Source organism: Dermacentor variabilis, chromosome 6 (genome assembly GCF_050947875.1).
Source record: "Dermacentor variabilis isolate Ectoservices chromosome 6, ASM5094787v1, whole genome shotgun sequence".
Taxonomy (NCBI): domain Eukaryota; kingdom Metazoa; phylum Arthropoda; class Arachnida; order Ixodida; family Ixodidae; genus Dermacentor; species Dermacentor variabilis.
The window spans coordinates 190,559,621-190,574,209 of NC_134573.1; the positions used below are offsets into that span (position 1 = coordinate 190,559,621).

At 43.8% G+C, this 14,589-nt stretch overlaps 1 protein-coding gene across 6 annotated transcripts in view; it reads right to left on the reverse strand.

Annotated features, from left to right (window-relative positions):
* LOC142585997 (uncharacterized) overlaps positions 1-14,551 on the reverse strand; it is a 51,630-nt gene extending 37,079 nt beyond the window's left edge. Inside the window, exons 1-3 of one of the 6 annotated variants that reach the window (XM_075697191.1) lie at positions 13,891-14,551; positions 6,866-7,020; positions 2,863-2,956 (exon numbers count right to left, since the gene is read on the reverse strand). In XM_075697191.1, the coding sequence (XP_075553306.1) occupies positions 2,863-2,956; positions 6,866-7,013 (242 nt within the window). In that variant the 5' untranslated portion in view covers positions 7,014-7,020; positions 13,891-14,551. The other 5 variants (XM_075697188.1, XM_075697187.1, XM_075697190.1 and 2 more) reach the window with 5 other exon arrangements.
* Positions 14,552-14,589: the final 38 nt, after the last annotated feature.

Below are 14,589 nucleotides of genomic sequence, written 5' to 3' on the forward strand. Positions count from 1 at the left end.
AGCCACTTCACTCTTTCTGCCCTTCTTTTGGCATTATGGTATCAATTCATGTTCTTGAGGAGTGGTGCGACTGACATTCATACTTTTCTCAAAGTGTTTTTCTTTTTGTTAAGCCTGCACACCATACTTTATTGCGTATAAGTTGCACCAAAAGTCCAAAAAATGTAAGTGCAAATTTGTGAGGGGATTAACTTACACACACATTTAACTTTACCCTGTGGCTTTCATGGCAGTATAAAAAGAGTTGTCGTGCAGTCACAGCACACTTTAGTGGAAGACAACAGTGAAGATGACTAAACATACAAATTCATTTCAGGAGCCTTCGTTTGTGTTGTCAATTGCGCTGGCTTGCTTTCATTAAGATTTTAACGCTGTAGTACGCAGTTATTTGCACGGTTTCTTGTTTTCTTTTTTTCACTGTATCACTGATTTTCTTTGGAATGCTTGTTCGGCGAAGCTGTGTGCCTGGAATAAACCAGTTGAAAAAAAGAGGACCTCTGAACATGGGTAAGTTAGGTGCCTTGGTGGGTGTGTTCTGCCCCAAAGGGTTGAGCACGTATTGAGTCAGGGACCTAAGTTCTGCACTGAGACAAGAAAGACAGCACCTGAACTTGTTGCAATGGTCAAAAAGATTGCCAGCTCTGCAGATGAAGAGGAGAAAAGTCGGTGTACGTAGGAAGATGGTGGATTGTCTCCTAAGGGGTAATTTCTGTTCTGGGAAGTCCAAGCTCAATGTGAAAGCCAGTATTGACTATTTAATTTCCAATGATCTTACTTTACTTCTATCCGACAAGGAGGGCGGGTTTGTAGTGATGCCGAAACAGATGTTCCAAGAGAAGGCACATGAGGCTATTTCGAAGGATGTTATGCAAATGCATTCAACCACGGCAAAGTTCAAGAAGCATGCAATTTCCCTTAGCAAAAAGCTGAATCTGGCTAATCTTCAGAAAAGGATAGAAGGGGTCAATAGAAATGGTTTGACTGTATTCTTCTCAGCCAAAAACCACAAACCGGACATTCCCGTACGTTCGATGGCCACTGAGGCAGGTTCTTGGGAGGATAGGATAGGATAGGAATAAACTTTATTTGTCCAACGGTTGTTGATGTTGGTGCCCGGGGCTAGGCTGCCAGGGTTCCATCGCCCGAGGAAAATCTTTCGAGATCCTCGGCAACGGCCCTGGCCTGCTGGACGGCCCACTCCTGGGAGGGTATTCTTTCCAAATTCCTCCAAAAAACATTGAAGCGTCTTCCAATTGATGACCCATTCAGAGTGCGTAATTCAAAAGTTATAAGTGATTGTTTCTCTCACGAAGGGAGGTCATTGGAAGCTAACTTTGCTTTTTCGATTGCAATGTAGACCTGTTTTATTCGATTCCTCAAAGTGATAGTTCAGCGACAGTGAAGGACAGTATTGAATCATCAGGAACTGTGGGCTTCCAAAACGATGCGAGTACTTCTATGGGAAATTTTTTAATACTTTTAGAGTTTTATGTTTCTGCTACTTTTGTAACTTTCTAGTTTGGACAGACGCATTGAGGCGTGCCTTGAAGACAACCAAATTTTTAATAATTTTAGGTACGTCAATGACTTTCTGGTTGCTGCATGCATTGGTCAAGGTGTTGGGAATGAGGCGGTAGTCCAAAGGACGTTAGCTGGTTTTAAATCATGCACTCAATATCTGACCTTCACCCATGAGCTGAACAACGAGCATAGCCTACAGTTCTTGGATGTTCAGTTTTTCTTCAGCGACTCGTGCATTTGCTACGTGTACCAGCCACGGTCGAAAAAAAGTATACTGAATTTTAATTCGGCCCACTTCAAATTGGTTAAGAGCGGGATCACCAAAACATGCTTACGCACTGCCCTGGACAAGCCCCGCTCACACAAGGTTCATGAAAGTGTACATGTACAGGCAGTTCGCCTGACAAAGGCAGAGTTACCTAGGGAACTTGTGGCATTCGTGGCTGAACGCCTAACAAAAGTGGTTAAAGCTGGTGATCAGGCATTGACGATTGAGCGGCAAGCTCATCAGTGGGCTAGATGCGTGGGGCTGCCCTATATTCACCAGCTGACACACCGCCTTAAAAAGGTGGCGGAGAAAGGCAATGTCCGAGCTGTGCTTGCAGGACCGGATAAACTCCGGAAATTTTGCAAAGTTGTCAGTGGTGCCACATGCAGAAAACCACCCTGCCCAATTAAACATGAACTGCCTCATGTGGAGTGCAGGACAAATGTGGTTTACAGAATTCTGCTGTCATGCAGAGGTTGCTACATCAGCCAAACTGGCCGGTGTATCAACGTTCATCTAATGGAGCACAACCTGCTCGTCGAGGCACCACCGGGATCTAGGCACTTGGCGGCATATTGCAAGCACTGTGAGAATGAATGCATGCTGCTCTTTTATAAGACTCAAGTGATTACTTCTAGCACAGATCGAGAAAGCGTGAAATACTCGAGGTCTTTCTTATTCATAGGGAAAAACAGTCCTGTGTCAGCAAACCTGACTTATCTTTGCCTATGCCATTGCCAGTGCCATTGCCCATGCACTTTAGGGATTGATCATGTAGCACGCGTCTTTTTGCCTATATATTTGTGTCCTCCTAAGAATAAAGCCAGTTGATGTCTAATGTTCGGTGTATCTTTTCTTCATGTTCCTGTGCCTTCATGTGCTAGTGCAATGTCCCCTTAAACAAAAGTAGAAAGCCAGATTTATAAGCCCTCTGCTTTCCCTGCTGTTTTCTTTTTTTTTTTTTGTGAAAATGAACAGACTACCCAATTCAGTATATCCTCTTCACTTATTTTTCATGGGTAGTACTGAGAGCTGAAGCAAATTGGCAATAAAATTGTGACAGCAATGCTTACGAGGAGTAGGCTGCGATGAGGTAGACAACAAGGCTGCACACAAGTGGGGCATTCTTGCTGGTGACCATGTAGATGCACAGCAACGTGACCATGACTGGATGGAGGTGGCAGCCGCAGACAAAGGTGGAAGGCAATTCATGTCTTCACGAGGGCACCAGAACAGACAAAAGCTTCAGCTGCCTCTCACTCGCAATACGAGGCCACCAACACACTATGCAAGGTAAACAGCATGCCATGTTTGTGTCAATCAAAGCAGCATGCATGCAACATTTTGCACCTAAAAAAAAAAAAAGTCGGGATTTTATGACCTTCTGGCCTGTTTTACCTACTGCCAGCTGAGGGTTGAATGCTCAAAAGATTTTCTGCCCCGCACCCTTTGCATCCACAACTCCTCAATGAATGTTCACACATCACCAATAACATACAATGAAATGGTTATACAAAGCTCACACAGTATTTAAAAAGAAAGGACACATATGCTAGTACCCAGTGGTATGACTGTTTTCACTAATTTGCTTACTTGTTTCTGTGCTTCAAAGTGCAATCGGACTTAGACCTAGAAGCCAGCTAGAAGCCAGCTGCTAGAGCTCAAGGTATACACCTCTTGTCCTTAACATGCTCACAGGCATGTATTGTGGCTAAACAAAGTAGAGCATAACAACTAGCTTATTAAATTTGAAACATAGAAAGTAAAATGTAGAGCAATACAAAACAGAAAACTATTGATTTGGATGCCTGCAGTGTCTTCTTCATAGGAATCCTGGGTTCACTGCAACCCACACTAGAAATCCTTGACGGAGGCTGCATGCCGGAGTGCTCTGTTATGACTTGAAAGCAGCAGCTCTTGTGCATAAAAAACATCTTGCTTCTTGTGTGCGAGTCCCATGCTACACAGACTATCGTCGTCATGCTGACATGGCCAAAATGTAATTATATTTTACAAATAAATAAATACATTGATAATATTGGTAACATGCTGGTCAACTGCACCAAATGCATTACCAGAGACAGCACAAGTTCCTAGAGAAGGATGCGCACTAGTACCACGCTTTCTTTGACAGTTGTATCGCTGAAATGAACCATTGTTACAAAACTACTGCGCTCAATATGAATGAGCAAGAGCATGTGAAAAAGTATAGCTGTTTTAATGTGTTAGCATTAGGAGTGTCAAAGTGGAAAAAAGTGCGTCTGTGACGTGTGGGAAACCGGTAAAGTGGTAGAGGTAGCGAGGGTATGGCAGAGCTACATAATGCCACTGATGGTGGTCTGCTGCAAAACACCATCAGTTGCGCTTCACTGCTCGAAGAGGCAGGAAGTGTGTTGAGTGAGCTCCTGAACAACACGTTGCAATGTGGTGAACATGGTTTAAACCATGGATCCAGGATCTCAGAGAGGTGTGACATAATGCTAACACATTTCTCTGGTATTCACCACTATAGTGCCACTGAATGTTTTCTAATCTTGAAGCTCTTCCACTTATCTCACAAATGACACAATAAACAGATTTTGCTATATAAGCTGTACAAAACGCTATTAGAGGTGATCAACTCATGTGATATGGCATATGACATTTGCTTTGTGAAAAATACCTTTAACACAATAAAACCAATACACTCAATTTGGGGTGACATTACCCCCTGAGTCAGGCACTCTAGATTAACTATTGTAAACCTTCCATAAACGAGGTCATCAGGACAGAAAATGGACTTTGCTATAAGAGGCACTTTGTTAATGTTGACAGACAATAAAACAGCCATAGTAACTTAGTAAGTGCACTCTAATAGTGTGGGGCTAAAAAAAAATAAGGGAGAGAGAGAGAGACCCAAGGTTACATTCAAAAGCGGCAACATGACAATGGGTAAATTCTGCTGTCTTTAAGTATAATTGACTTCTGCTATCAGGTGCACACATTGCCTGCATTAGTGCTATTTAAAGCTGTTAATAAAGAAATGATACAAATACCAGCCCTGTAGATTGTTTCAGTGGTATGTTCTACTCATGTATAACCGATTTAGTGAACTGCTTCCGTGCAGTTGGCTTTAAAAAGGGCCCTGGTACACCTTTTATGAAGTATGCAGTATGTGTCTTGTACTAAAGCACATCTCTTCACAAACCCTTTTAACTGAAAAGATCTGAAGTGCACTTTGCATGAACAGAGCTATTGGCAATGAAATGCTGCTGCTCACATCTGAGCTACCCCCTATTTTTCATTGTTCGAAATGTACTTAAAGATGTGCTACCATGTCAATGCAAAACAATGTCTGCCATGCCCCATCCATACTTACAGCAAGCTTTTTGTATGGGCTTGACTTCGATATTGCAGCTCAATCTGAGTGGCCATAGTATTGGTACTGTGGCGTCATTCTGAAGCCCATACTATTGATACTGCGGTACCGTTCTCAAGCACCAGATCGTGTCAAATTGCTTTATTAGTTCAGTTCAGTTCAGCAGAATTAGTAGCGAGATTTCTCTGCTTTTGCCAGAAGCACTGTTTATGTGTAATGTCGAAAGAGATTCAGCTAATGGCCACCATGTTCAAGAATATTCATGAAAAGTGATGACAATTTCAGGAAGAAAAAAGCAGGTGGTCTTTTAAATGATACTATAGGCCTATTTCAGCAAATGTGACAATGACAGGCTTAGATGTTTGTGATAGCATCATCTAGTGTAGAAAGTCTATTTACCAGCTTCATAGAGTTGCATGGGCCCTTTAGGCTTCATGGTGGCTGAACCACTCTGCATCCGCAGAAACTATGCAAGCCTTTTACAGAGACAGAGAGCCGACACTGCCTGTGCTGGGTGCTATTGCCACCATATTAGCTATGCGGGCAGCAGTCAACACTGAGCAGTGCACAATGCAGGACAGTGTTGATCATGTACTTTGTTTTTGCGTGCTCCCTATATAATGCATTACCAGAGACAGCACAAGTTCCTAGAGAAGGATGCGCACTAGTACCACGCTTTCTGAAGTGCAAGAGCTACAGTTAATAGGAAGTTTTAGATCAGGGGACGCAAGCCGCACCCAAGTGTTAGGGGACGCACACTCTATTGTGGGCCCTTCGCACTCTTATGTGCTTGCTTTGGATTCTGTTGTACGACCAGCACTTTGCTTCCCCCATGGCTTGGGTGCACAGCTTGGGTGCAATGCTACATAGTGGGCGTCCCACGTAATTTGAGCCGAACATTAAAAATATGCAAATCCCACGTAGCTGGACAGAACCAAGGTAATGTTGTTTGCTGTCGCTTGGAGATATTCAGAGTATTGTTTGCATTTTGCCTAATTACATAATTAGCATTCATTAATTAATCAACATTTCAAATATTATAATTAGAGCAAATTGTAGAGCAAGATGAAAAACTGCCAAATGCAGCTTTCTGTTGTTCAATATGTGCTACATTAAAGTTTTTCGAAGCATGAGAGAAGCCCGCGAATACAAGCAAAATTGCCCCACAACTGGTGATGCACATTGTGCGTATTTGCGGGCTTATTTCATGCTGGAAAGAAAACACTTTTATGTAGCACGTACTGAGCAACAGAAAGCTGTATTGGGAATTTTTTGTGTAACTCTACAATTTTCTCATTGACACTTTAATCTAATTATAATATTTGAGAAGATTAATTAATTGAGTCTAATTTATGCAATTAGGCAGAATGCAAGAAACTATCCGAGTATCTCCAAGCAATGGCAAGCATTACCTTGGTTCTGTCCAGCCACGTGGCATTTGCATATTTGCAAAGTTTGGCTCCATTTATGTGGGACACCCTATACAGCGACTTTCTTTGGCATTTATTGGCAATAAACCATTTTTAAGTAGCTATCTTGAGTGAGAACTAGCTGACTGAAAGAAGTTGACTGGCCTTTCAGCATTCTCTGAACACTAAATCTCGCAAATACAGTGGCACAATCAGCGCAAGGCTGCAGTTGTGGACAAGGGCTGCACAGTGTGTGGAGATCACACCAAAGCTGCTACACACACACATGGCAATTGGAACAGAACTCACTGATGAACAGGGTGGATCGCTTCTGGCCTGTCTGCCACTCAAGCATGCCAAGCAGGCACTGCAGCTGCGGTCCCACCTTGTGCAGGCCCTGCTCCAGGGATGCTAGGAGTGAAGCCACATCCTCGCTGACCATGGCTGGTTGCTGCATCCTCAGTCTGGAAACCAAGATGGTACGTGGCTTGCTCATCTGGCCGCTCTCAGCTGGTGACCTACCCCTGAGGTAAAGTCATGCAAGGGCTCCGACAGCCATCCACCCTGTCGTCGTCTTCCTCTCTTACCACTCATTAAATCGTAATGGCATTCACCCACTATGGAGGCATTGGCCAAGAAGCCAGCAGTTGACAATACTGGTGCCAGTGTATTTCATCATTTTTATTCGATGCAACAGCTAGCAACATTTTTTAATTTTATTTCTTGATGGTATACTGTAATCCTAGTCAGGATAACATTCGCATTAGGAAGATATGATAACATGGTTTCTGCAAAACTGGCAAGCAAAAAAAATTTACAAATTACTTTAATCAGAAAAAATGCCGAAAACAAAATAAACCATCTGAACTCAACATAAAAAAAAAGAGGACAAGCACAACCAAAATAAAAAAAATCTGCAGATCCCACACACGTCGGAATAGGTGATAAGTGAAGCTTTCTGCAAAGAAGGGGTAAGGCGTGCAGACACGGCCACAAGAGGGGAGAAGTGGACAACATGAACGTGTTGTCCACTTCTTTCCTCTTGTGTTCGTGTCTGCACGCCTTACCCCTTCCTTGCATTATGAATCCTTTCCCACTAGCTCACCTTTCTGTCGTTCTAAGAAGAACCCCATACACATGAAGCTTTCTTTTCTGTTTATTGGCGACATGTCTTCACTTCTATGTAGCTCAACACTCCTAATTAAATGTATGCTTTGGTTCCATTTTGGCTGGCACTTTGTTCACTCCTTCCTCCAAACTTGGCTGGTTCTGTTGCAAACTTCACTTCTCTGCAGTTCAGCAAATGTTCTGGTCCCAGTTTGGTTTAATTTTCCTTTCACGGTGGCACACATTTTGTTCCCCTTGCTTGACATTCGGCTGGGTGGCACATGCCCAGGGGCCCATGTCGCACAGTCGGGAAGACTGTGGCAGCCAGCGCCCGCAAGGTGAGGGAGAGGATATGAAGAAAGTCTACTTCAAAGCAAGGGCATAACACAGTCAATATTAAGCAGTATGTACAGGCTCGTCCACTCTTAGGGTGAACACGGCTCACTGTGGCCGCGCTCCGCGGGGCGCCAGTGCGTCCGGCGCGGCGGCGCATCGAAGCGAAGCGGTGCAGGCGCACACGGACCCAGGGGAGGTGCTTCGCGTCGTCTGCTACAGAGCTGGCACGCGCCGCTCTGGCTTTGCTGTAAAGTACACTTCGCTAGACCCAGGTGACTGAGCGACCGAGGCGGCGTTGCGGGAAGGTGCACTTCACTTACTGGAGCATTTTCCAGCTGGTTCGGTCTACAGCTTGTGAACAGCCTGCTTAATCAATATACATTAACAGAAACAAGCTTATCACCACATAAATCACTTAGCATGTTTTTATAAGTGATGAGGGTAAAAATACAGTCATTTTTTCGCGCTCTTTATTTGGCTGGGGCGTAGAGGCGACGTTTGATGGTTGTGTCAGAGACGTCACCCAGCCAGAGGCTGTTCTTAATTTCCCGAGCGATAAAGGTCGGGTTTGCAGCAGCCGCCGCAACAATGGTCATGTATTCAGCTTAAGTGGTCACTGTTTGCCGGGCTTTACGGGGAGCATCCGCAATTCTTCCATCCTTCTTGTAAGCCTGGACTATTCGATTCACTGTTTTCAGTGGCCTTTTCGTCATCTACGATATAACGTGTTGAGGATAGTTTTGTAGGCACAGATCAACAATGCGTCGTCTTTCTTTTTCCGGTACCTGCGACATGGCCAGTTTCCGAAAGTGCACCGGGGAAATAAAATCCTGCACTGTTACAGTGTTTTTATCGCCGAAGTCGATAAATGTCGAGCCCGTTGGCCGACCACCGGCATGCTATCGGCAGACGACACCGGGCCGGCCTCATGACCGCCGGTTTAATTATCGTGGCCACGTTCGTCTAACACACGGACCGGCCACTTCCCCATGACGGCAACAGCATCGCTTGTTCAAGGCAAGGGTTCCTGTGCCGTATTCATATTTGGGTTTTACCCACTCAGCCTCGCCACCCCCCTAACCCCTAAAAAGAAGAGAAATCAATTCCTCCTTTTCTCTAAATTTATCCGATGCCCACCTATATGGCGTAACGCAGAGGCCATGTGCCGCTTCGGGACGCATATCGCACAATTATATGCTAGTGAGAATATGCATATGACCTATTCCGAGGAAGTACTGAAATGAAATACAAGCGAGTAACGACTTAATTACCCGGCAAGACGTAATTTAAGCTAGAAAACAGACATGTAGATTATAGATTTTCCACTTCAATTACCTATTCAAAACGGACAGAAAGGGCATTCGCATGCGAAATGCATCAACTCCAAGGAGAAAAAAAACAAACAACCAAATAAACGACGGCGCCACATGTTTCACTCCACCTAATCAATGTAATCAAATAACTGACCGACGATTCCTCTAAATAAGAATGCGACTTCTCACGTCAGGTAGCCGTCAAAGGACCGGCACCGCTTCGGCGATTTTAACCAATCTGTGACAACAAAAATGAATTTTTTTTATATGATGTAGAAAGATGAAAAGGGGGAGTAAAACTGCCGCCAAATCAGTTGCTATGCAGGGGAGAGCCCTTTCCTACATCGCGTAAAGCGCTCCATGCACCCCTACCAGCGACATTAACGCGTCAATACAGCGACATTAACGCGTCAATAAGAAAGTCGCGAAGTAGCGGATGTCACTTCTTAGTTGCTGTCGAAGTAATATTATTGCCCTCCTTAATGGTAAAATCGATGGCAAACATGATGATGCATGATTGAACAATCGCTCTCTAACTTTCTGTGGAATTTATTGCGGGTTTAGGTCGCTTCTTTATATCAATTAAGCAAATTCGTTCTAGCATCAAGACATGCGCGAAATGGCGCGCTAGGCTCATCACATGATGACTCCAACGAAGAAGAGCGCGCCTAATAGGTTTCTCGGTATGCACTACACCAAGTGCTGCGAGAGTAAAATAAAATGGCACCAGCCTAACAAAGAGCGTGAAGAAATGACTGTATTTTTACCCTCATCACTTATTAAAAACATGCTAAGTGATTTATGTGGTGATAAGCTTGTTTCTGTTAATGTATATTGATTAAGCAGGCTGTTCACAAGCTGTACACCGAAACAGCTAGAAGATGCTCCATTTAGTGAAGTGCGCCTTCCCGCAACGCCGCCTCGGTTGCTCAGTCACCTGGGTCTAGCGAAGTGTACTTTCCGGCAAAGCCGGAGCGGCGCTCTCCAGCTCTGTAGCAGACGACGCGAAGCACCTTCCCTGGGTCCGTGTGTTCCTGCGCCGCTTCGCTTCGATGCGCCGCCGCGCCGGACGCACTGGCGCCCCGCGGAGCGCGGCCACGGTGAGCCGTGTTCACCCTAAGAATGGACGAGGCTGTACATGCTCATAAAAAAAGCTTTACATATGTCTGACCAATGAGCAGTTGTGGGTATGTGCCATCACTTCAGTAGGTAAAAAAATGCACTGACGATTACGATACTCCCTGATGCAAAATTTGAGCACAGCTCTATAAGTGTTTTCGTTTCGTGATATACTGGCTGGTGCAGACAATCTGTCTCGTGCAGCATGTTGCAAATGAAGCGAAGTGTGGCGCGACTACCTCACTAATCTCGTGATCGAGAGCCAGTGCATGGGCGATGAGTTGGTGCGATTCACAGCAGCTGCCGACGACAGACCTCCCAGACGATGCACACTACTCTGGCGCCGTCTCGTAGCCATCATCGCCGTACTATGCTCTAAGTGAAAAATCGCTTCCTCTTGCTCTCGCAATCCATCATGCAACGCCATCGAAAGCAGTCGAACCCACCTATTGGCTGATTTTGTGATCGTGAGACTGTTCTCAGTAATACATGCTTGCTATAATTTTGAGTTAAAGTGAAAAATATATATGTTAGCAATCTCAGAATACAGAAAGATCATTTCATCTTCGCACCATGCGTAGCTGCACATGGCGATTTACGAGACAGCTTCATTAAATAGTGAGGCCGTTCTATAATTAGTTAAAAAAGCACTTCAGGGTCCCTTTAAGAAGGGCTTTTCATCGGGAATAAACTGTTTAATGTTAGTGCCTGTCCGGTCATTTTCTCTCAAGCCGTTGTCTTCCTTGTGCTATTTCTGCAAACAATTGGCTCTCTACTCCAAATTATAGCCAGGGAAACCTCTCTTAATGCACAAATAGTCCAGCGGAGGCATCACTAAAGTAAAATAATAATGGGTACTGATAAGGTAAGCAATGTTAACGGAAGACAGCCTCCAGCCCCCAGCAGTGCCTTACAGGAAAAAGTAGACAATCAAAGTTGAGAGAATGCAACGCTCATGAAGAAAATGTCTTAGCGCTCCTATATGGCGGCAGATACAGGTGGACAGAACGGGTGGGTGGTTTATTACACAATGGCATCTTGGAAACGGGCAGAATTGGTTTGCAATATGATGTAAAGGAGAGCTGCTCAGACTATGACAGAAAGACCAGAACCAAATTCAACAGCTAGTTAGCTTGCAGGGAAGATAGAACTGGATTACTTATGTGCTAAAAAATGTAATAAACAAACAAACTTCACCTTTTTCCCCAATTCTAAAATGTGCCTCCCTGCATTGCACATTTTTTGGTTCAAATGATGTGGTGATAGCTGCAGATACTGGGGCTTCCCTCTAGCATGGTTTCAATATGAGAGTGCCATGTCTACATTTTTTGTCATAATACAAGCAAAGACTGCTCGTGCACAAATTGCGAGAACCGCTGTGCAACCATTAACATGCACACTGTCTTGCAAGAAAGCTAGCTTACAATTATGGACAGGGCCCATTATGTGGCTTTCAAGCTGCGAATGGCTACCTATGTTAGGACGAGGCAAAACTGAAATTTTGGCTTGACTAAAGCTTGATAAGAGACACAATTTCTGCAAAATTATAACAAAATAAGAAATTGAAGTTCCGAAGAGATTCAATGGCCTTCTATGCACAATCATCATAATCAGCAGCAGCAGCCTATTCTGTGTCCACTGCAAGACGAAGGCCTTTCTCTGCCATCTCCAATTACCCTTGTCCTGCGCCAACTGATTCCAACTAGTGCCTGAGAATTTAATTTCATCACCCCACCTAGTCTTCTGCCATCCTCGACTGCACTTCACTTCTCTTGGCACACATTCTGTAACTCTAATAGTCCAACAGTTATCTAACCTGCGCAATACATGACCTGCCCAGCCCCATTTCTTTCTCTTAATGTCAATTAGAATATCGGCTATCCCCATCTGCTCTCTGATCCATACCGCTCTCTTCCTGTCTTTTAACGTTATGGCCAACATTCTTCATTCCATTGCTCTTTGCACGGTCCTTCACTTGTTCTCAAGCTTCTCTGTCAGTCTCCAAGTCTCTGCCCCATATGTCAGCATCGGTAGAATGCATTGATTGATATTTTCAATGAAAATGGTAAGCTTCCAGTCAGGATCTGATAATGTCTGCTGTATGCGCTCCAACCCATTTTTACTCTTCTGTAAATTTCCTTCTCATGTTCAGTGTTCCCTGTGATTAGTTGACCTAGGTAAACGTACTCCTTCATAAACTCTAGAGGCTGACTGGTGATCCTGAACTCTTGTTCCTTTGCCCAGCTATTGATCATCTTTGTCTTCTGCATATTAATCTTCAACCCCACTCTTACACGCTCTCTGTTGAGGGCCTCAAACATTTGTTCTCTCTCGTCCCCAGTGTTGCTGAACAGGACAATGTCATCTGCAAACCGAAGGTTGCCGAGATATTCACCATTAATCTTTACTCATAAGCCTTCTCAACTTGATAGCCTGAGTGATTCTTCCAAGCACGCAGTGAATAGCATTGGAGAGACTGTGTCTCCTTGTCTGACCCCTTTTTTTATAGGTGTCTTTCTACTTTTCTTGTGGAAAATTAAGGTAGCTGCGGAATCTCTATAGATATTTTCGAAGATATTCACGTATGCCTCCTGTACTCCTTGATTATGTAATGCCTCTATGACTGCTGGTATCTCTACTGAATCAAGTGCCTTTTCGTAGTCTATGAAAGGCATATATAAAGGCTGATTGTACTCTGCAGATTTCTTGATTACCTGATTGATGACATGGATGTGATCCATTGTACAGTATCCCTTCCTGAAGCCAGCCTGTTCGCTTGGTTGACTGAAGTGTTGTCCTTATTCTATTGGAGGTTATCTTGGTGAATATATAATACTGGTAGTAAGCTAATGGGCCTATAATTTCTCAATTCTTTAACGTCTCCCTTTTGCGGATTAGTATAATGTTTGCATTCTTCCAGTTTTCTGGGACCCTTGCAGTCGATAGACACTTCGTATATAGAGCCGCCAATTTTCCAAGCATTGTCACTTCTCCATCTTTATTAAATTGACTGTTATTCCATCTTCTCCTGCCACTCGTCTTCGTGTCATGTCTTGCAAGGCCCTTCTGACATCATCGCTAGTTACAGGATTTTCTGCATCCTGTTCATTACTGTTTGTAATGGAGGTATCCCGACTCCTCTGTATACTGTACAGGTCAGTATAGAATTCTTCCGCTGCTTTTACTATACCTTCGAGATTGCCAATCACATTACCCTGCTTATCTTTCAGTGCATACATCTTGGCTTGTCCTACACCAAGTTTTCTTCTCACTGATTTCATGCTGCATCCATTCTTTATTGCTTCCTTAGTCGTTCTTTCATTATAATTTCGAATATTCCTTATTTTCTCCTTGATCAGTTTTAACAATTGTGCAAATCCTATCTGATCTCTTGAGTTGGACACTTTCATTCTTTATATCGTTTCTTTATTAGGTCCTTCGTAGCTTCGGAGAGCTTACCTATTGGTTGCGTTGGTATGCTACCTCCCACTTCAATTGCTGCTTCTGAAGCCAGCCTAGTTAAGGTTTCATACATTATCTCTGTGTCTTCATCTCGCTGTTCTAAGGCTGCATATTTATTCGCAAGTACCAGCCTGAATTGGTCAGCTTTTACCCTTGCTGTGCCTAGCTTGGCCTGTTTCTTCTTGATCAATTTTACTCTGTCTTTTTTCAAATTGAGGTGAATCCTAGCCCTCACTAACCTATGATCGCTGCACTTTACCCTACCTAAGACTTCTACATCCTGCACTATGCTGGGATCGGCAGAAAGTATGAAATGAATTTCTTGTTTCACCATTAGGGCTTTTCCAGCTCCACTTTTTTGTTCCAACGCTTCTTGAAGAAGGTGTCCGTTACTCGCAGCCTATGCCTTTCTGCCAATGCTACCAAGATCTCTTCTCGAGTGTTCCTAGGATCCATGCTGTAGTTACTAATCGCTTGTTCGCCACTCTTGCACTGAATTCACCCATTGCTACAAAATATTACTGAGTTTGCACTTTTCTCATTGCTAATTGGACATCTTCATAAAACTGATCTATCAACCTCCAGTAATTATCATGACTGGAGGTTAATACCTTTTATCTGTACTACCTTTAATCTTTATGCATGCAAAATACAGCACCATAGTTCGGTATACATTGGTAATGAGTGTACATAGGG